A 22596-nucleotide genomic window follows, 5' to 3' on the forward strand; every position below is an offset into this window, starting at 1 on the left:
GGCGGTTTGAACCCCCACCATCAAAAATAGGCAGAGTTTTTAACCAAAATTACCATTTCACCCAGTTCCATCACAAGGTAAATAAGTCCGCCCATCGTGTGGTTCCAATTAATCTCAACCATTGACTCGATGGACCATCAGCTGACTAATCACTTACCATCAACCGCCAGATAGAAGAAGGTGAAATAAAAGCATGTCATCAACAGAGACTATTTTCGTACACGACAATCACTATATCATTATCTCTAACTAGAACTAAAACTCGTAATTTTGGACAGAAATGAGGGTAATTCCGGAAACGTAATATAGAAATCTTTTTCCTCTAGTCAGAAACGGTTCAAAGGAGTCGTCTCGAATTATTCCAAAGAAGGAAAACTCAATCTGAAAAAGGCTATTTCCCAACACCTTCCCTTTTCCTTCTCTATAACTCTCCTCTTTAGTTTCTCCTAGTCCCCTTCGCTCACGAATAAAACGTTCTTCTCTAACCTCCATATATAAATACTTACTACTACCCATCAAGAAGTTCATACCATAACGTGTGATTGAAGAAGGGATTTCGATTTCTATTCAGAAATTTCTGCTTGAAGCGTTTGTTAGAGATGGAGCAGATGAAGAACAGCAATACCAACAACAGCAACAACTACAGAGGAGAGAGAAGTGATTATTTGGGCATTCCAATTCATAGCCAAGTGAGGAAAATCAAGCAAGAGTATGAGAAGATTCAGAAGGACCCGTTACCTCCACAGCTTGAGACAAAGCCTGTCTTTAAGGAGATCACAAGGCAGCTCTCACGCTCTCCTTTGGGACGAGTGGGTCAGCCAATATCTGTTGGTGATTCATAGAATACATACTGATTACAGAGAGGACTCAGAGGAGTAGGAATATAGGAGATTGGAAGGAGTCTTCTTCTTCTTCCTTGTTTTTTTTTTTTTCTGGTTTTTCTCTTTGTTTCTGGTTTTTTTTTCTCTACAGATGTAAATATTTTTGTTTATATGTCAGTAGCTTTTCCATGACTTGAAACCTTGCAGAGGGATGATGGGCACCAAGTTTTTTGTGTGCAGTCTCAGTTTTTAATGGGTTCAGCCAGCAAAGTTTCATCTTCATCCCTCTCAGTTTTGCACAGGGGTTTCGACATTATAATTCAGTTCTATATAGTTAACATCTGAATTCTCTGCGTTAGTTTTGTGTACATCTGGGTTCTTTCAGGCAGACATGATTAATACAGAATAGAGCTTTTGGGTCTTTGCACAGAATTTTATTTCTTCCTCCTCTCTATTCCCTCCTGCAAAGTTTTCTCTTCATTCCTCTCAGTTTTGTACAGGGTTTCCACATTAAAATTGAGTTCTATATGGTTGTCATGTGAATTCTCTGCGTCAGTGATGTGTTCATTTGGGTTCTTTCAGACAGATATGATCAATACAAAATAGAGGTTTTGGGTCTTTGCACAGAATTTTTATTTCTTCCCCTTTTCTATTCCCTTGCAAATATGATTCATACAACATTACACTGATCTCTTGTAGGAGAAAGAGGAAAAAGGGAATGGGGGGGGTTTGAAAGTACAAAACAGAGAGACTTCAGAAGTGTTCTGTTTTTGAGTCCAACATAGGATTGATCTTTCAGTTGACTCACTCAGATTATGATTTTGATATCTACTGAGAAAGTCTGATCCTCAGCACAAGAGGATAAAACATGTTTCTGTGTAGGAAAGCTCTTCTATTTTTTAATGAGTGACAGCATTCCCTACTTGCAATTATTTTTTATTTACCCTTCAGTTTTTAATTCCCCCAACAACAGGGGTTCAGTGTCTTGAGACGTTCTTGATTTCGTAAGGTACTATAATCTTAACCTGTAAAACTTTCAAATCTTTTTATAATTGCTAATGGAAGAATTCACCACCTAATTCCAGACAAAATCTCAACATTCAACAATTATATTATTGTATGAACTGGTCAATCAAAAGACTCGCCTGTCGCTAGGATCTCAAGTTCTCAACATTGGGCTGTTGCTGTTTCCTTCGACAATAGTATCTTCACCCGCCGGGTTAGATCTCTCATCACATCTATGATTATTGATTTCTTTTGGATCCTGAACTGGATTGCCAACTCCATTGTTCGTGAAACACCTCCTTTCAATAGAGATTCATCATCCATTATTTTCGTGGGGAAGTGCCCCAGTGCAATCACACACAACGCAATAACAGTACGAAGAGCGGCTACTTCGTTTGATACCCCAAGAGGAGCTTCAGCTGATACCAACTTAAGGGTATTCAGATCATATTTCTGTACTGACTCCATGTCACTTGCAAGAAGTACTCTTAAAGCCGCCAACAAGCGGCCTTCCACCAATTCAGTGCCTCCTAAAGTAACCTGAAAGAATAGTCAAATAGTAGGAACAGTGGATCAGACCCAAATGCTTTAGAACCTAAATGTTGTTGACTTGTGAAAAAAATCTCCACCTCAACTCAACTAAGCCTTATCCTTTCTAAATTCTAAATGGGTCAGCAACATAGATCCTATTTTTCCATTCTACTGTATCAAAACTTTACTAAAAAATTTTGATAATAATAATCGAAAAAAGATCAAGGAAAGGAAACCTTGAGGTTAGCAGCTTCTCCTTCCAAATTCAGCTGGGAAAGAATCTGTTTCTGCCACGGGGCAGGTGAAGAGAAGTTGGGGGATGCAACCCCAGCAGCAATGCTTGCAGCATCCAAAAGAGCTCCATCATACCTGAGCTCAATACAGTCATATGGATTTGATGGAATCACAAACCCGTAGTCTAGAAGGAAAAAATCATTGCTCAAACAACCATAGTTTAGGGTTATTGCATCATCTTGTTTGATCTCTGTCTCTGCCACAACCTGGTTGAGCAAACAAAGTTAATCAATAGGGGATACTTTCAAACATAACAAACAAGAGATAAAGCAAAAAGCAATAAGAATGAGGTTTCTTTTTATCCTGTCACTATTGGAATAACTAAAATATATAAGAAAATATAACTCACCTTGACCGCCATCTTTAGGTTCTTTGCATCTTCTTCCTGGACAATTTGAGCATTTGGATAGAAACTGTGGTTGCACATATCAATGAGAGGAAGCATCATAGGCACAGTAGCGTGTGTCCCATCTGGGAGCCTTTCCCCATGCAAACGGAATGCCCGAGAAGAAACGGCTGACATGGCCCAACCAAGGGAATTTGCATCCACCTCTTGGCCCGCGAAAGGGTGCTCATCTGGTTCAACATTCTTGAGCACACCTTTGACTTCTTTCTCAAAATCAAGAAGAAACCGGCATCTCTTATTCACCTGGTGGGAAAAAACATGACCTTTTCAGAGTTCAATTTTATAAAACCAATCCTATGAAATTAAAGCGTTGTTCAACTGGAAAGGTTGGCTGTTATAAGGAGATTAATTATAATACCTGATGAAGAGGAGGAGCATACTGTAAATTCTTTATGTCCTCTCCAGAAAAGAAAATGGGTACACTGTAAGTCTCAGGAAGATTGCTGATGTATGGCCACCAGAAGGAACCAACCAATGCTCTTTCTTGGAGAAGCTTCAAACCCAATTTCATTGCCCACAGTTCCTCTGCCACATGCTCCCCACAGGGTACAATTTACTCCTTGTATTGAAAACTCACTCTATCCTAGTTTGCAAGATATGAGTCATGAACCTACACTGATGATAAAGAAACGCACATGCTATTTGTTGAAGACCGAGGACTATATGTATTTAGCGAATTTATGTATACCCTTTTATTGAAGAACTCATTGTATCACAGTTTAACACTTCTCTATTTCATTAGTAACACCAAGAAGGGCTCACAGGTAGCACTTCTTGCAATTGTAGCAAGAAAAAAAATCTAGCACTACAAGGTAAGACTGCAGGCATAAATTAATAGCAAATCCATCTATATCAAAGTATGGCAATGGCTACCTGCTTGAGTGACACTACATCTAGCAAGGATGGACACTACCGCCTATCTAGAAATAAGTAATCAGTATAGCCTATTGTCCTTAAAAGGACTGATGAAGACGAGCAAAGCTACAAGAGAGAATCTCTTGGCTTCAACCTTGCTGCCAATTTGACCACTGTTACTTTTCTACAAGATAGATATGTTTTAAAAACCATACTAGTTGTCGGACCATTCTGGTTTGAGAATCGATAGTCTAATGATCTGACCATCCAATCCAATAGTTTGAACAGTCCGCTTTTATAACTTTGTATATGTAGCATAAATATTTTGTTTCAACCTAAGAAATTATATTTGATTAGTCCTTAATTCATTGATATGATGTTTTCAAAGTCTTGAGTTAAGTCTCTTCATAGGCATATTTCTAAAATATAAGATTAAGTGACTCCATGGCTAACCACTCAACGGCCCAGTGCTTCAACCATCTGGTTCAAAGAATCCAAATGACAAATTGTTTGGATAATCACGTAGTAAGTAGTTTTCAGAGGATCTCTAGTCACTGGGTTGATGTGGACTGCTTATTCCTACTGGTAACTAGTCATCAGTTCAACAGTCCAATCATGTTTTGAATGCCCAGTCCAACAACCTATTAGATAGACCCGGGGGGTGGGGGGGGCGGGGGAGGAATGTACAATATTCAGCATAACTTAGGATTTTGTTCCAAGAGATTGTAGCCAGAAAATTATTTCTTCCAAGAGACTGTTGCCAGTTAATTATTCCTTTTATAAGGAGATTTTGTTTTTAATAACAATCAAATTGAATTAACTGTAAAAAGCGTGTGTACGAGAGAATTCCTTTTGGGCATTGTAAGGACAGGGAATGAGTGGGACTATTGGTGGGAAGTTTGTAGATCCAGGTACTACATATCCCAAATTTTGAGGCTCCTTGGGCAAGAATGAGCATCAATTAACCATGTCCTTTGGACTCTAGATGAATTTCAGGGAAGAAAACTTGCTTGCAGGGCATCTAGTGTAAAGTACATTGGTTTTACAAAGAGATCGTTCATTTTAGGAATCAATATGCTATAGTGGTAAGATAAAGCCTAAAGCACAATGACACAAGAAAATATACCAGAAAATATCTTATACACAAATTATAATATATTCCTCAACTTCCCTTCCGAAATAGTTTCTTTCCTAGTATATTCTTTGTTTGGCCGTTAATTCATTTGTTTCTTGACTTCCCATCAAAAAACACTATATTCCTTTAATTCATTTGTGATGTAGATCACAGGTCCATGTGTAGCCACAGGAACAAGGCCCCAAAACCAGCCCAGTGTAGTTGTGGGATTCAACTGCTGTGGGAGGCAGCCTGGTCTGATGATGTGGCAGGTTTTTGTTGGTTCGATGGAGCATCACATAAGGCAGCCCCAGTCCAGCTAGAAGCATGAAGAAGAGCAGGGACCAAGATAGAATTCAAAAAAAAATAAGAATCACTTTTCAAGTGAACAGAACCACAAGTTACTGTTCACATGAACAGTGTAGTGGGCTCATATGTACAGCTGGTGTGAAGATTAGATGCTGGATGTTGGTGGAATATTCTATTAGAAGCTGCTATTAATTTAGTTTCTATATCTGTAATAGTTTCTTAGTTATTAAGTCTATAGCCATCTAGTAGTTTCTAATTTTGTTTGTCAATCCTTTCAAAAGTCTCCTTCCATTATAGAATACTGTAGGCAAGAGCTTGTGCTCATCCAAAGCGCTAGCGAAGACTCTCCCATTCCCACTGGGAGCCCTTCCCCCGGTCTTCTTTTTTAGTATCCATGTTTGTTTAGAAGGTTGGATTCTATAAAGCCTTGGTAGTTTCTAATTTCAGTTTGCTACTATTTTTATTTTGTTCACTAAAATAGAAGTTTCTATTTTGATGTATGGCAACTAGATTTTATAGGAAGTTTCTATTTTGGTTTTAAGCTACTTGGTAGCAAACACTTTTATTTTCATTGTTTCTAATTTGGACTCAACCCTTGAGTCTATATAATGTAATGGCCCTTAGAGGCTTCCACACGATTTAATGAAAAGAAAAAAGAGTTGTTGTACAACCATGTTGCTGTGAGAGACAGTTGCTCTGGGAGAGAGTGTGGTGAGACCGTGAGAGGCCATTGGTGAGAGACCCAAAATACAGTGAGAGGCTGTGGATGAGAGACCCATCCCTATCCCCCCTTCTTCAATCTATCCATCTTCCTCTACCTTCTATTTTCTTTTATTTTCCAATCAATCTGTGTGTGATTGTTCTACTGCAACTCTGAGTACATTTGTTCGATCTTATTGTAGAGTGGTTCTTACGTTGAACAACTTCTACATAAATTTGTTGCTTGACTTCCCATAAAAAAAACACTCTATTCCTTTCTTCCGCAGAGCCCATACTGCCATACAGTGGCAGATGGAACAACTCACCACATAATCCAATGTCAAAGCCCCAAGTAATTTAAGGCCAGACAAGAAGAAAAGTAGTTTCTTTCTTCATTTATGTCTGTGGGTTTACCCAAATTGACTCTAAACAGACATAAAAACTCTATGTTGTTCTTGCCACCACATAGTGTAAGATCCCAACCACTTTTTATCCTCCTTTTTCACACTTATAGCATCATTTAGCAAAGCCGAATCCCCTTGATTTAAAATAATACAATGTAATTGATCATCCGAGAAATGCTTCTACTCTTGGAGGAACAATTGATCACCAAATGGAGTAGAGTGTAAGGTGATGCAGCTGCAGGAAAGAAGAGGAGAAGGGTTTAAACTCTATCTTCTTATAGCATCTTAGGAAATTTTTGCAGTTCGGTCGTGGGGGTCAGATTAGGTTCTATGTTGTTTATTTTCTGTTATTGAGTCCTAATTGATGTTCTAGAGTCATTAGGAATTGCGATTGATTTTTATTCCTCACTTTATGTTCGGCCTTCGGATTAGAAGTCCTAGTGTGATTGGGAATGCCTCCTATAGCTGGCAGCAGGTTGGTCTGGCTTTTTAGTCCCAGGAATTCCTAATTGAGAATTTAATTGAGATTGAGTCGTATACAGGGTTCAAGGAAGCAGAATCAACAACCGGATTAGCCTCAGCCGAGTGCATGAGGCTCCTGCCAGAATTGGTCGGTAATCAGCTAAAATTTGTCGGAATTGTCCTGAACCCTAGAAATCGGCCGATTTCTTGAATCGAGAACCAGGCAGAATCAGGAATCGGACCAGCTGATTCTGAGTTGATTCCGATTCCAATTCCTCAAACAATGGTTGTATGTTGAAGTATAAAACTATCTTTTAAGAGCTAAGCCCATCCACACGCTTTGCTAACAGGAATTTCAGTTTTTTTTTTCTTTTCTTTTCTTCCCAACTGTGTGCTGTAAGGATTTGAAGTGCACTTGAGTGGATTTCTCAGGTTTCCTTGTTGAATTCCAGGGTCGTATACAGGTGGATTCCTGCTTTTATCTCCCTTTTTTCATTCTTTTGAATTCTATTTATTTCATCATTACTTCAGGTCAGTCCTATCTTTGAGACACCTTGTGGCACCCCTGTTTCTGGCTTTATTTTCTGTTAGCTAAGAATTCCTACATCTCCCAGGTTATTGATCAGAATTGCTTCAAATTTGATACAAGAGATTCTTTTAACTTGCTCTACTGAATTATGTTAGGAAACACTCTGAATTTAATTGGTTAGAATTCAAGTTCTAGCTATCCTGCCCAGTTTTCCCTAGTGGTACTAGGACTAGTTCATCGCACCATCTATTTGATTTCAGACTCCTGGGATCCTCTGTTGACTGATAGCATCCATCGGACTTGGGCAGAACACTCGACCTGAATTTCAAGTCAGGCTGATGCTTCGACTTTAAGTTACAAATTTCCCTGTTAGTTCTCTTACTTTGAAATTTTTACTTCTTTCATATTCGGTCCTGTTAGTTTCCCTACACTAATCTTTTTTGTTTGGAGATCCCCCTAGCAGATCCCATCCCTTGATTCCTTATTTAGATTTAAGAGATCCGATTTACCAGAATAAGGAAATCAAGAAATAACACATTTAGAGATGCATGGCTCAGATAACAATGATGTATATACAAGTGGTAGAACTAGAAAAGCAAGTGAAAACTAATACATTAGCGGAAACTTAAAGAGGGATATCAACTGGTGACAAGCTAATGGGAATTCGACTCAGATTATTTAGAAATGTGCAACAAATACAACTACAGAAATGAGATCACGCTTTTCTCTACTGTCTTTTTTTGATAGGCAACGGTCAATAAAATAATTGACACATGTATATAAATAGTGGGCCTAGGTGCAACAGTAAGGTTGCTCCATTGTGACCAAGTGGTCACGGGTTCGAGTCTGGAAACAGCCTATTTGCGAAAGCAGGGGTAAGGCTGCGTACATTATGACCCTCCCCGACCCCCGCAGTGGCGGGAGCCTCGTGCATTGGGTATGCCCTTTTTTATAGAAATAGTGAAATAGGGTCACAAGCATAGTGCATGTTGGGAAGGCCAAAATGGAGGAGGGTGTCTACAAAGGGAGAAAAAACTGGGGATTTATAGTTTAATGCATGGACCCTAATACATTGAAACTTTGGAAACAAGGATCTATGTAGCCACTACGACTGCTCCAAGTAGTTGCGACAAGGCTTTGTTCAGTGGACCTTAAGTCAAAAGCTTCTGATCCGTGCCCTCTTGTTTAGTTTGTGCTTTTTCTTCTTCACTGTTCACCCTCTGATCATTCTCTCTTTGATCTGTGGTAAGCTGCAGTTGGCTCCTGGCCTTTCTAGCTTCTTGCTTTTAATTTATACTTTCAGCTTGTCAAAAAATAATGAATACCGTATGGAACCTTTGGTGCAGAATTGCATAGGAAATGGGACGTATACGAAATGGTTGGATAGGTGGCACCCGGCAGGTGTTTTGCTTCATAGATTTGGGGATAGAATTCGGTATGAGGTTCTAATAGAATGACTATGGTGAAGGACTTCATAAGTGTTAGCTACTGTTTCACCTAAAAGCTCAAACTATTAGGGAAGGGCAGCATCAATGTACACATCAACACTCCCCCGCACATGCAGACCAAGATCTCATGGTCCTTGCACGTGGAGCTCACGCGGCATTTCCTTTGCGTGGCACCGAGGGAGAAGAAATATCGGGAAAACTCTTCCGATGCACTTCCCAGGAGTCAAACACTCGACCTCCCTGTTCTGATACCATGTTCGCTATTGTTCACCTAAAAGCTCAAACTATCAGGGAAGGGCAGCACCAATGTATACATCAATATTAAGAAATGGGATTGCTTTCTTGATCCTTCGACTTCTTTTGATCTATTGGAGGTATGGAGGCAGTTACCAAATTTGAGAAAACTATATCATTCAAATTCTGATTTGATAGTATGAAAAGGTAATTCTACTGGACTATTTACCACTAAATCAACTTGGGAGTTATTCGTGACAAAGCTAATAAAGCAGATTGGGCTGATGCAGTTTGGTTTGCTAGCAATATTCCAAGCAATCTTTCACAGCTTGGAGATGTTTAGTGGATGCTTTGCCTACAATAGATCAGCTCATTCGGAAGCATGTTGGTGTTGAACCATTTTGTGTGTTTTGTTGAGCAGGTCTGGAGAGTAGGGACCACATGTTTTTTGAGTGCCAGTTGAATGCAGCCATATGGGAGGATGCCCTTCACTTATGTTCCCCAAATAGGAGATAAAAGGCAAAATGTTATTGGAAAAGGCCATTTGGGTTAGGCATGAGTTTGGTGGAAACGAGCCATTCATAAGTGGGCAAGCTGGCCTTCTGCTCTACCATTCATCAATTGTGGTAGGAGCAGAATTCTCGTCTGTTTCGTAATAAAGTAATGACATGCCCTCAGATCTGATTAGCCATCAAGGAGAATATTTGTTGAGATGTAGCTTCATTATTCTCTCTGGTTCTCAAAATATAAGTAATAAATTTCTTGTGGTGGGTAGTTCCAATTCCAAAAGCTTGTTCTTGGATATTCCTGCCTACTGATGTAGTTCCATTGCACTGTGATGGTTCTATGGTTTAGGACAGGGGCTCTTCTGGTGGTTTGGTTTGTGATGTGGTTGGTGTAGCCATATTTGCCTATGTGGGGGTAAGTGATGACAAATCTGTTTTATGTATCAAGATGGCTGTTATTTATAGAGGTCTGGTGCTATACATCGAAAGAGATATTCAGAAGATCTCTATTTCGGATTCAAAGAAGGCCAAAGATATTTTGAAGAGAATCAGTTCAACATTTGAAAAGTCTGATTTTGCATCTAGAGGATAGGATTTCTTGGAGTGATTATCATCATGTTTGGAGGAAGCTTAATTAACCAGTATATTACAATGTGTCTATGCCTTCTGGGGAAGTAGAGACTATTATCTATCTTTTCGATTTCCCAGATGAGCTTTGTAATCTTATAAAAGATGATTCTGCCCGGTGTATTTATTACTGAATGTAATATCTTTCTTGTTTAATGAAATTCTTACTTACCTATGAAAAAAATTAATACCAGTAATAAAAGTATGAAGAAGGTGCAATCTTCTAGGTATACTCTCATAAGAGTTATGGGATTAAGAAAGCATGGCTGTTGAAGAGTTCCTATAGATGCTTTTAACCATCAATAAACTTGAAAGCTTTATGATTGGGCATCACCACTAAAGCATCTAAAAGTACAATTAGAGTCTCCTCTACATATGCAATGAATATTCATGAGGCTATAACCAAATCATTTTGTACCACTGCCACTATGGCACCATCACCATCAAAGTCCAGCTAGCTCCTCTTGTGAAGGCAATACGTGATATCCCATGATAATGGCCACCTCTTAAATAAGCTTAAAACTTTAGATATTTGATAAAATGACCCCTTAAAATATGAAATTTATCCTTATGATAACAAGTATTGCACAATTGTATATTCAATTCAGTTTGAGATATCTGCAAATTTTATGGATTTCCAATAGAACAGTTTCTACCAGTGCTTCACCTTCAAGGGTTTAGAAAGAATGATTGCCTGTCCCATTGCAACATCGACTACTTTGTGTGGCAAGGAACAGCAGAAAGGCTCAGTTTCAGGGAAAACTGAAAAGGTTTCTTCAAAGGGTATACCCTCTCCACATCATGTTGTTCTGAAACACAGATTTAAAATATACTCTTAGTTTTACCTTCACAGATTTATAAACGGTCCTTAGCGAGGTACTGTCAACTGTGGTTCATTAAGAAAAAACAGACTTTTTGGTTTTTAAGTTAATATGCTACAATTTGCAGATTGGCAGAAAACTATGATGACCTTGTCCCAACTCCTACTCCCAAGGCCAAAAATCAATCACATTTCCACTGTTTGAACTTTGAAATATCCAGCAAACGAAATCTACAAAAATGCAAGCTATCCAGAAAGAAAATGATAAAAACAAAAACTAAGTTTCTAAGAAAAGATTCGAAAGACAATACCAGGTACATGACGAGCTAATTGGGCTAAAACAGACTCAAGCCCTCCTCCTCGGTCGTCTGAATCAATCGACCCAAAACGAAGCGGCAAATGATTGGGAAGAGCGATGAGGTCAGACCCTTTAGGAATATCTTCAGCAGCCACCACACCAAGGCCATAAGAGTCTTCATTTGCAATCTTTAATCCACTGTGAAATAAACCCCCTTCCCTCTTGACCCAACCGATCAAGTCTGGTGGGTGAGGCACTATTCGAGCCGGATGAAATGCAGTAGCAGTAGGAGAGGAAGCACAGGTTAGAGGACGAAATTGGATCAAATAATTCGATGAGCTAACGAAATCTCTGGCCCTCGTCGCCATTAACATCTTTGAAGCAGCAGAGCTCACCATCCTCTTCCTTCAGACTTTCGGGGTAGAATCTTCAGATTCAGTGGTTGACAAGAACCAAGTATTCACCTAAAACTCATTTTATCATAATACCCTTTACTTTTGAGGGTTACAATGAAAAGGGTATCGAAGATAACAAGGCTATTACTGTAATTGTGTCACACCCTGCTATTATATAAAGTAGTTCGGAAATTGAATTCCATCGCGGGAGAGGTTCGAGAGAAAGAAAAAATTCTTATGACCTTCTTGGTCAGAGTGGAATGAAGGTATTTAAATTTAAGGCAAGATATCGCTGCCGGTCGCATGGCCGTTGCACCCGCATTGGGGGATTTTTATTGTAGTGGGGAAGTGGCTTTGTGTGTCTAGGCACAGGCTCCACGCGACTAGACAGTATTCTTTTCCCCTTAAATTTAAGCTTGAGTACTGGTCTGGCTGCGTAGCATACAGTTGCGCATCCCTGTGCCTCTCTCTCTCCTCCCACAATAAATGCAGATATATCATTTCCTAAGAGGTAGGCTGCAACATCTTTTGGGATTTAGATTTGAAGATCTTATTGATGCCAACTAAATTCCATTCAAATTGCAGAAAGTGGATCTGAATTAGAAATCTAAATCTCATTATAACACATGCCGGTTGTAGAAGAATAGAAAGTGATACATATTGAGGGTAACAATTGGAAGCAAAGCTGGATCATTGAAAAAATTAGAGCAATTCACCCTTTTTGTCTAGTACAGTAGATCAAGTAAGAGCTCATGAAAATGCATATACAGTGGTACAAAGCGGTTCCATTTCAGAAGTTATCACAAGCCTCCCCTCGACCCCAAAAACAAAATAATGTACTACTTTTGGAAGCCAGTTTTATAGCTACAATACCTTGGCAAGCTCTTCTATTCTGATTCATGGTTTTTCTTGACAATTATACCAATCCAACCCATTTCATGAATAAAATATGATCAATTAACCAACCAACAAAACTAGATACAAATAAGACTGCTCCTACCAGAAATAGGATTGACTACAGATTCGAACCATAACACATGGTTTTCCCAACACAGATGGATAGAGAAAAGATGAACAACAAAGGCAGTGACATGCATCATTCAAAGAGACCAACTCATTCAATAAACTCATCAGATTCATCAGACGCCTCTTCAGATGTCACATCTGACACTTCAGCATCATTTTCATCTTCATTCCCCTCAATCCTATCTGTTCTTACAGTCTTCATCTTACTGAGAGCAGCAATCTTGCTTGCTCTCTGAGATCGAGAGCTTAACATACTAGGAGTTGGTGGAACAACAGAAGTGGGTGAAGTTTCTCCTTCATCAGAAGAAGCATCTTCACGCCTAACTCGTCTCCTAGATCGGGTAGGTCTGGTTGAGCGTGTTGTTGCCGGTGTTGATGGCACAGAAGCTACAGGATCCAAGCCAATACTGCGGTCCAGTTCTAACCTTCCTGATATCATATAAAAACCCAACATCATCATCATCATTTTCATAGTCGAGAGAACACACTATGTAAAGTACTTTAGCACTGATGATGGACAGTTATCATCCATGACTTACACTCGACTGCAACCAAGTTATAGCTAACACTGTTTTAAAACCAGATAGCAAACCAGGAAGGCTTCCAGTTTTCACAAAACCAGGAACAAACAAGGAAAAGGAACTCAGAAAGATGGATGGCTCCAATTACTACTGGTTCACAAGCCAGTGCTAACTTAGTCTTGCGATCATGGAAGTCATTTTGAAATTTCACCTTTTATGAGTTATATACATCCAAGCAGTTAAAAGTCTTACCTAGAATTAGATCAGCTTGGTCTTGCGACAAGTCTTCATCTGGATGCTCATCCAAAGCTTTAAGTTGTGCTCCCATCCGCTTTAAATCCTTCAACAGCTCTTTATCTGTTGAGATACATTCTGCCATGCGGTTCAGAAGTCCTCGCATGCATTTAATTGCCCGCTGCTCTGATGACCGGAAATTGAGCAAGAAAACTATTCTACACAATGCTGACACATACGATTTCCCAGCAGCTGTCTTCTTCATAGGGAAGCTTACCATCTCAACAAAGCATCCAAATAAGAAATTAGTAAAATCCCAACATTTTTAAAACACCTGCAACTTTTGCTCAAGAAAAAAAAAGATGCTATGATACGTAGACATAGTTAAATGGAAAAGTTAGATACTAGCAAAAGAAGCATGACTTGTAGACCTCAATGCCTGTTTTACAAGAGCAAATACTGCCAGAGGCACAAGTCAGGTATGTTAAAGCCAACATCTAATCTAGAAGAATTACCTCCATAGCAATGCAAATTGCAAGCCCTTCCTCCCCACTATCAAAGTCAACTGATGGTGGTTCAGAACCATCTGGAGTTTCTGGCGACTTCCTCCTGCCATTTTCATCCTCCACTTCATTTTCTTTTGGGTATAGAGGAGTTTGCATCATCTGCATCATGAAACGTGATGCTTTGGTTGCACGTTTTCGCATATTTGACACCAGAACAGGATAACCCCCTGCATTTCCATAAATTCCTGGCCACATTGAACGCATGACTGGTATAAAAGCCTTGGAGATGCATTTCTACACATGGAGAAAATGATTATTTCCATTAGCATATAAGGAAATCCAAAGCCAGGTATTAGGTTTGTCTTCATCAAACAAATGAAAGAAACTCGCATACTGGGAAAAGATATTACTTGCCTTGTGATCAGATGAGAGAGCTGGGTAGTGCTCAAAGAAAACAGATAAGCATTGCTTCAAACTGGAAAACAGAAACAAAGAAGAAAGTAAGATTAAACAACTTGTTCATAAGAAGATCAATTTGTGCAAATACAATGCAAGTAAAATAGTGAATCACCTCTGCAACTCTTTTGCCTCATCACTGAAATAAAGGTTGATTAACTTGGCAAAGATTAAAGGATGCAATGAAATAGATATGCTTGCATAGTTCTCACTGAGAAGAAGAATCTTTGCAAATCCTTCTCCAAGAATAGCTTGAACTGATTCATGGTCATCAGTTTCTGTGGATTCATCCCAATCACTCCTGTCAAGTCCAGCATATAGGAGATCAAGCAACTCAATACTTGAATCGCCGTTTAGTTCGCAGAAATTAACAGGAGCAAAACTTTTCTTATCATCCTGGGATACTGACAACAAATCCTGGCACATGGCTTTATCAACTTCCTGAGGACCATGCCACATCCCAAGATCAACCAGTGCTTTACTAGCCATGATACTAACTGGATTGGGGCCCTTGACAAAAGAATGTCTCAACTGCTTTACTAGCTCTTCACTTGGTTTCCTCTCCAATAAACCAAAAAGACCAAGACATCTCATAGCAACCCTCTGTACATCAAAGTTGACATGCTTCGCCTGCACTTCATAACAATGTAAGAGACAGTAAGAAGCCTCCAGAAATATTGACGCTTAAAAGATGAAGTTGACACATAACAGAGGCCAAAGGTATAGGAGAACAAGTGAAAAACCAAACAAAACTAAAAAAATATATATAGAAAGCCACAAAAACCTTCTGCTTAAATATTTACCCCAGGAAGCAGTAGTGACTGTAGTGTTTCAACAGGCTCAATAGCCTTCTTTTGCAACAAATGGATGGACTTCACATTTTCCAAGAGAAGACCAGTCACAGCAAGGCAGTGCATCCATTGCATGTAGTCAGCAGTTCTCTCCCTACAAGGCCGAGCAAGTTCCTCCACAACCCCAACGACGACTTCTTCAAATTCCCCAACAGAAGCGTGCACTTTCCTCGCTAACTCTGAAACTGCGGTGGCCCACTCCCTGTCACCACCGAGATTGATGCCATCTCCGATGACAACCTTGTTTCCATCATCATCAATTTCATGCTCAAGAGGCCTGTGCAGTAATTCCTGTACAAGGGCAGCACCAACCTTCCTGTTCGTAGCATCAGAAAAGTTCAGGACCACTCCAAGCAACAGCAACTGCCTAGATACAAACCGATAATTTGGTCCTGTAATGCAATCACATGTATTCGCAAATTCAGCCAAATCCACAAGTACTGTTCATTGTAACTACTAAGAATTTTGTTCCACCTGCAGCTAGATGTGCTTTGACCAGCTGAATATAATCAGAAACTGTTGCAGGAAGGATTTGTTCAAGAAGGTCATTGTTATCTGAAGCTTCCGCTGCATACACCACCGCCTCAGTGCCCATTGTAGCTGCAGCATCAGTACCTTTCTCCTATATGATGATCCATCAAACTCAGACGATTAAACTGGGAAAGCTCAGGGACCAAGAAAATTTTAGCATAGATTACTTGGCATGCATTGTCAATCAGGAAAGAAAGAAGATGGCAGTTCAATCGTAGACATAACAAGTTATGAAGTTTAGAGATCCATGATGAACCTGATATGAAAGTGAATTTACACTTGGAGAAGAATCTTGCAAGCTTAGTAATAATAGAAACTACTTGGAACGTGTAGAACGGAAAAAGGAGACATTCAGAAAACCAAATTATGCAATCAACACAAAAACCAAGAGAGAAGCAACTTAGAGTTTTACGACCACAAAAGCAGTCAAGGTGCAGCGGAACATCATATAAATTTCCATTTGCACTTGACCGACAAGATTACAGGGCCACTCACAATACGATCTATGCAAGTAAGCTTCCCTCAAAATAATTTCATCTGTTAATTGAGGAGAATCTACTGATGAACAGAGAGATCTTTAGAAGAACAAGTGAAGTTACTTACTTGTGCTTCATTCTGCAGATGCCTGCATAAAGTTCTCCAATAAAGAGCAACCTCTGCTTCCATTAGCTGATTGCTTGGAATGCATTGTCCTGACATGGATATACAAAAGAAAATAGAGGAAATGTAATAAAGAAGAGCATCAACAAGAAATATCAATCTTATAAAATTTAAATTCAATGAATATATGTTTTCACAGAGTCCATTCGGTAGAATCAATGAGGATTTTCACTTCTTCTAGTCTAATTTTATTTTGGAACACTGAGTTTGAAGTTCCATCTTCTGATTTCAGGTGAGAAATATGAATCATCTATGTTATTTGTGCCTTCTTTATGGATGTATAAATGATTCAACTCAGAAGATATATCATTGCTCAACAGTAGATACTTTTTGGACAAATCCTTGAATCCAAGTTTAACTCATTCTTCCAAACAAATGTCGGATCAGACTTCCAAGTCCAAATCCAAGCAACACTTTGACAATTATATACATTAATTGGCTTCACATATATAAGGTACACCATCACATCAGAAAGAATGTCAGGCACAGAAGGTTCCACCTATCACAGTATCTTGCATATTGAACATGTAAGAAGCAAGAAGATTTTTTTATTAGTTCTACCAACCTTCATTTGTGTCAGAGGTTGTTACAAAGAATTGCCGCATTCTTTGTCCATCCTGCACATTGACCATTCCAGCCTTTAAAAGGATCCCCATTACAGCCTCTCCAACTGATTCATAAGTTTCCACGTCAAGAAACTTAAGAAGGTCTATAGGATCTCCATTGCAACACTTAACAAGCCACTCATCTTTCAACATCTTCAGACAGTCCTTTTTGACAGACTCAGCTCTGTCAGCAAGCCCCCTTTGAAGGATGATGGTCCTAAGCTTGATGCTGAAAGATCAGATGAGAGAAAAGGCCAGTTAAGTAAATTAACCATATGCATGCATGCAAGCTTAAATCACCATCTTTGACTTCTGGTATATGAAACAATTAAAATTGTGCCAGCATACTAAGAGATATCCTCCCCCCCCCCCCCTTCACTTTCTCTATTCTTATATTTTATTCTAGCCAAGCCCAAGAAAAATACCAATCTCTCATTGGAATCAGAGGGAAGAGAAGGGTTACATTAAAAATGCCATGGAACATTGAAAACTATACATAATAAGAGATTCAGAAGCAATGTCATTTGATATAATGCTGAAAAGAGGAAAAAGAGGCACAAAGCAAATCATAGAAAATTGGCAATAGAGTTAGAAAAGTAAAAATTACCTAAGGCTTTGAAGGGGAAATTTATTCCCCAAAACAAAGTATGCTGCTCTCCGCACCGACTCACTCACATCAAGTGTGCATCCAATGACTGCTGCTGATGTTGCATTGGAAGGAGGCAAAGATATAACAATTGTCTTACGAACCTCCTGCAGATACTTTTACAGTTAGTCTCCAAGCAAGAGTGTTCTCCTGTTTATTTGACAAGTAGTGCAAAATCTAATTAGGGAAGAATCGTTTAAAATCAACTTTAGTAAAAGTACATTTTATGTGCCGCTTTTGTACCAAAAATTGAAAAATTATGGAGCACAAGAAATACAATTCTGATTTCCTGATTTCCTTCTTGCAAGAAATACAACTGGAAAGCTATATGGGACACCATAAAGGCATGGTTTAAAGAATCCTGATTCTGATTAATGCAGATTCCCACAGCCTAATTTGGAATCGGCCATTAATGCTCTTTAATCTCCATTTTTTACCCTTTTTCCTTTATTTTAGTCAGTAAAATAGCAGAAAATCAATGAAAAACTCACCTCTTTAGCTAGATCTATAAGACTTCTGAATCAGAAACTCCTCAGCATCATAGAGTTGTGAGTTGTGACAATTTTTGCTTCTTCTTCCTGGATCCATTTTCTAGGGTTGGGTTTCAGTTTTTTATTCTATTCGAATCAAAATCGACTATCCAATTGGAATTGGGGGAAGCCGATGCAGCTGATCCCTTGTCCAGTCCTGGATTTTAAAACATTGCATAGTGGAGACTGGAGTCTTCAAAAAAGACTTGCCTCATGGAAGGGAGGTACTTTCCGAAGGACAAACACCTACTCCAAACAATCCATCTCCATATTCTCCATTCTAGCTCCTCCAAACAGATTTCCATGGCATGAAGCAGATGACTCTCTTTAGAACCATGATACAATTTGGTGGCTTCTGAAGCAACTTGAAAGCCTGAGTAGTCGCATTATCAAGGTTAAGACCTTCATCTCAGAGAACAAGATTTCCTCTTTCACAGTGGATATAGAGATTGGTGATAGAAACAAATAGTCCGAAGAAAAATTATTGCTGCAGGGATGATTGGGATAGCCATGATGCAAACAACCATATTAAAAGATAGGTTTTGGAAAATTATTATGAAGATCGTAACTCAATATCTTGAAGATATAAAATTGAATCTTAGAAAGGGTTACAGCAGACTGTTTTCAAAGGACACTTGGCGTGATTATGTTGGCTAGAAAAAACCCATATTAGATCTGTATAGAAGCACAACACTGCAGTATTCTGGAAGTTGTTCTATGGATGGAAGCCCATATTAGATCTGTATAGAAGCACAACACTGTAGTATTCTGGAAGTTATTCTATGGATGGTACAGACTATAAGTTTCAGGCACGATTATTTATGAGAAGAAAATATTATCTTCGACCACCTTCTTCGGAAGAAAGTAAGCTACTTGAAGCTACCCCATTGAGGTAAATGGAAAGATTGCCACAGCTGAAAAGGTAGCAATAAAGCATAAATTCTCATGTCCTTGTTTTAAAGCCTGAGTGATTAGGAGCATTCTAGATCCTCCAAAACCGGCTTTTTCCATACAGAGCCATGGAGGACAAGATGTTCATGGTGATCAGCTGACAAGTATGGGAAATCATAATGGAGTAACATTGGATCAGTTCATCATCTACTTATTAAGTTCCCCTCTCCATGGAACTTCTGGAATATTTCTTTCCCCCTCAATCTGTGTCGAGCACATTTGTTCTACCCCCTCTTTTGGATCTCATTTGGGGCTGGACGATGGAAACCTATAGCAGTATAGGACATACAGTAGAGTTCTACGGAAAATGACTCCTACAAATCGCTGCCAAGTAGAAACAAAGAAAAAGATAATCATTTGTTCTTTCTTTTTCCTTTTCTTTTTTCCCTTTTGATCATTGGAAATCAGAGTATCTTAATCTTTCGGGATCTGGCACTTAAAAGCTACTATGACTCTGCTACTAGGCAGCAACCACCTAAGGTAAAAATAGCATTTAGCATCATTATTGTACTTAAATGCTTGTTTTGGTGAACTACGTGATTGACGAATAAGCTCCATCAGAGGAACACTCATAATTCCTGCATACCACTTAATGTGAAATGTCCCAAAGATATCCAATATGTACTAAGAACCTTGTTATACAGAGACATCTAATTATCATGTGTTTCCCTGATAAGTCATAACGTCCAATGATTCAATGAATCAACTAATAGGCCCATCAAAACGAATAGATTTTACAACAGAAATGACCAAAAGTGAGATATGTGTTTTAATTCAGACGTTGTTGTTGCTGCCTTGTCCATATAAAGCTTATATCTTAATACAAAAATCTATGTGAGAGATAGTCCTAAAACTCCAATAATTGTCGGGGGGACATGAGCAATCCTAATATTTAATTTCAGATCAACTGTGCGGAACACTTACAGCGTTCTGTTCGAAAGGTAAAGTTTGAAGGAACAAATCGACGATATCACTGTTCTCCAAATCATTAGCAAATCGGGCAAGCCCTCTAACTGCGAATGTCCGGATTGCTGGGATCCTATCCCCAACCCTTAACTTCATGCAATCTATCACCTCATCCCAGAGTTCATTGCTCACTTCTGCATCATCTGGCAACCGCATTATGATCTACAAAGTTCAAACAACAAATTCAAGAGTTTCACACACTCCAACCCAGAAAACCAAGTAAGAAATAACAATTAAGATGCTGTGGCAAACTATAAAATTTTCTTTTCTCGCAAACAGTACACTTTAATCGAAAATTAAGTAATGATTTGAGCAAAGAGCTAAAATTTGCATTTCGAAAAAATAAAATTTCCAAAATTTACCGCAGCCACCTTCAGAACACACGACCCACGACCCAAAGTGGCAGTTTCTAACAAGTAAAATGAAAATTCAAATTCCTCCTTGCATAGTCGTAAATAGATTACAAATTGGAGGCTTACAGACTGAAAAAAACACAGGAAATAGGAAAAATTACTTCTGAGATTATCTGACACGACCGGAACCTAGCGGTCTTGTTGGAGGCAACAGCGGCGATCAGAAGGAACCGTAAGAACTCTTCCAGGAAAACATCACACTCGGAAGCGTGCTTGTCGTCACGGTAAGCGGAGAATACAGCGACAAAACGAACAATCCGTTCCGCAGAAGCTGTTCTTCTTTGGAAATCAAAGAGAGGAGTTAGGGTTTTGGAAAATGCCGAAAAGAAACATTGAGGAGAAGATGAACGAAGGGCCAAGAGCTCTTTCAACTTTCTCGTGTGGATCGCATAGGAAGATCGGCATTCGTCCAGAACCCTCGCGATCTGCTGCATCAGAAGCTTCCCTTCTCTGTCTTCCATTGGTGGAGCTCTTTCTCCTGCCACTGTCATCTCTCTCTCTCAAATCTCAACTGATCTGCGAAACCCCTCACTCTCTCTCTCTCTCCAAAACGTACTTTCTGTTTGAATTTGGGAGGGAAATTTTTCGTTAAAGTTAACGTCGCGAGTGTCAAGAAATACCAAATATGAAAAAAGCCCCCAACTGTCTCTCTCTCCAATTGTGATTCTACCAATAAAAAAGGGTTTTTCCACATGCCCTCCTCAAATTGCCCATACGACTAATGCACCCTTGAACGTTTACCAATTCCAAATGCACCTCTACTTTCCAAATTTTGTAACACTTTAATCCAGTCTGTTAGTGTGGGACGTTAGAGGTTAATTTCAAGAATCTAATAACTAAAATGCCTTTGTGATAGAAAATCACCAAAATTAAAGAATAAAATGACCAAATTGACGCCAACATCAAGAAATATCAAATATGCAAAAAGCCCCCAAGTCTCTCTCTCTCTCTTCATTTGTGATTCTACCAAAAAAAAAAAATTATGATTGGGAGTCTAACTTCAATAGCACCATAAGATATACAAGTTAGAGTAATGATCATAATTGCAAGCATCTCACTGTGGAGTCCGGATCCTCTCCAGCCCGCATTGGATGGCTGGAGCTGTTCGGCATGTGCCCCAAGGACACATCCAACCATCCGATGCATGCTGTACTCATTGGCAAGAGGATTTTTTTGCCTTATTGTGTGCACCTATTTCCATATTTCGAGCCATATGGAGGTGACGTAGCCAACCTGAACTATTGCAGATAAAGGATCTCTTTTGATTGAGACAATTAAAACATTTAATTATCCAACTTAACATATCATTCAAATTGGTACAATTTTAACTTCAAATTTGCCGCATGACAATCAATGGATTAATCTGTATGATCAACGATCAGATAAGCATCTCATTGGTAGATTTTCAACTTAAAATGAGTAAAGGAAGTAGCTAAAAATACAAATGATACCAATTCTTATTTTATAAACCTTATGTTATATTCATCTCCATTTGGTGGCATTTGGTAATTTTATTAAAACTTTGAATTAGAGTTTGAACAACTTTCTTTGTTTATTTTAGCCTAAAAACTAAAAAAATGTCATTGAGATGTGTGTGAAGTCCTCTATCACATGAACTAATCTAATGCACTGCCCAAGTTGCAAATAGTGAAGTGTTTTCTTCACCAGGCATAGTGACACATAGGACCTTAAAACTTGTCATTACCTTGCATTAATATTTCAGTTGTTTCTACAAAAGTTTTTTGACAGGTTTTCTCACACCCACAGTCAAGGGAGAACCCCTTGACCATTGACCAATGGGTTTGGATGTGTTCACGGGGTATATCAACCATACATACATTAATGGTCATTGATGATTGTAGAGGATAACTTTCCCCAAAAAAATTTGGGAAATTTTCTATTAATCCTTTATTCTAATTCTATATTTATTCAAGGGACAAAGA

At 38.9% G+C, this 22596-nt stretch overlaps 2 protein-coding genes across 2 annotated transcripts; both read right to left on the minus strand.

The window, feature by feature from the left end:
• Nucleotides 1–1877: 1877 nt before the first annotated feature.
• On the minus strand, nucleotides 1878–11890 carry LOC122646034 (actin-histidine N-methyltransferase). Its single transcript, XM_043839488.1, has 5 exons — nucleotides 11376–11890; nucleotides 3416–3582; nucleotides 3001–3300; nucleotides 2594–2857; nucleotides 1878–2366 (listed from the first exon to the last, which is right to left on the minus strand). The coding sequence occupies exons 1-5, from the start codon at nucleotides 11758–11760 to the stop codon at nucleotides 1989–1991; spliced, it is 1494 nt and encodes a 497-aa protein (XP_043695423.1). The 5' UTR covers nucleotides 11761–11890; the 3' UTR covers nucleotides 1878–1988.
• A 776-nt stretch (nucleotides 11891–12666) lies between these two features.
• LOC122646873 (condensin complex subunit 3) lies at nucleotides 12667–21168 on the minus strand. The gene is made up of 12 exons (XM_043840503.1): nucleotides 20755–21168; nucleotides 20199–20402; nucleotides 17755–17900; nucleotides 17108–17376; nucleotides 16486–16574; nucleotides 15826–15973; nucleotides 15304–15743; nucleotides 14616–15130; nucleotides 14459–14519; nucleotides 14054–14338; nucleotides 13557–13818; nucleotides 12667–13212 (listed from the first exon to the last, which is right to left on the minus strand). The coding sequence occupies exons 1-12, from the start codon at nucleotides 21142–21144 to the stop codon at nucleotides 12872–12874; spliced, it is 3150 nt and encodes a 1049-aa protein (XP_043696438.1). The 5' UTR covers nucleotides 21145–21168; the 3' UTR covers nucleotides 12667–12871.
• Between the last annotated feature and the right edge of the window lie 1428 nt (nucleotides 21169–22596).

This window comes from Telopea speciosissima, chromosome 11, assembly GCF_018873765.1.
Source record: "Telopea speciosissima isolate NSW1024214 ecotype Mountain lineage chromosome 11, Tspe_v1, whole genome shotgun sequence".
Lineage (NCBI taxonomy): Eukaryota > Viridiplantae > Streptophyta > Magnoliopsida > Proteales > Proteaceae > Telopea > Telopea speciosissima.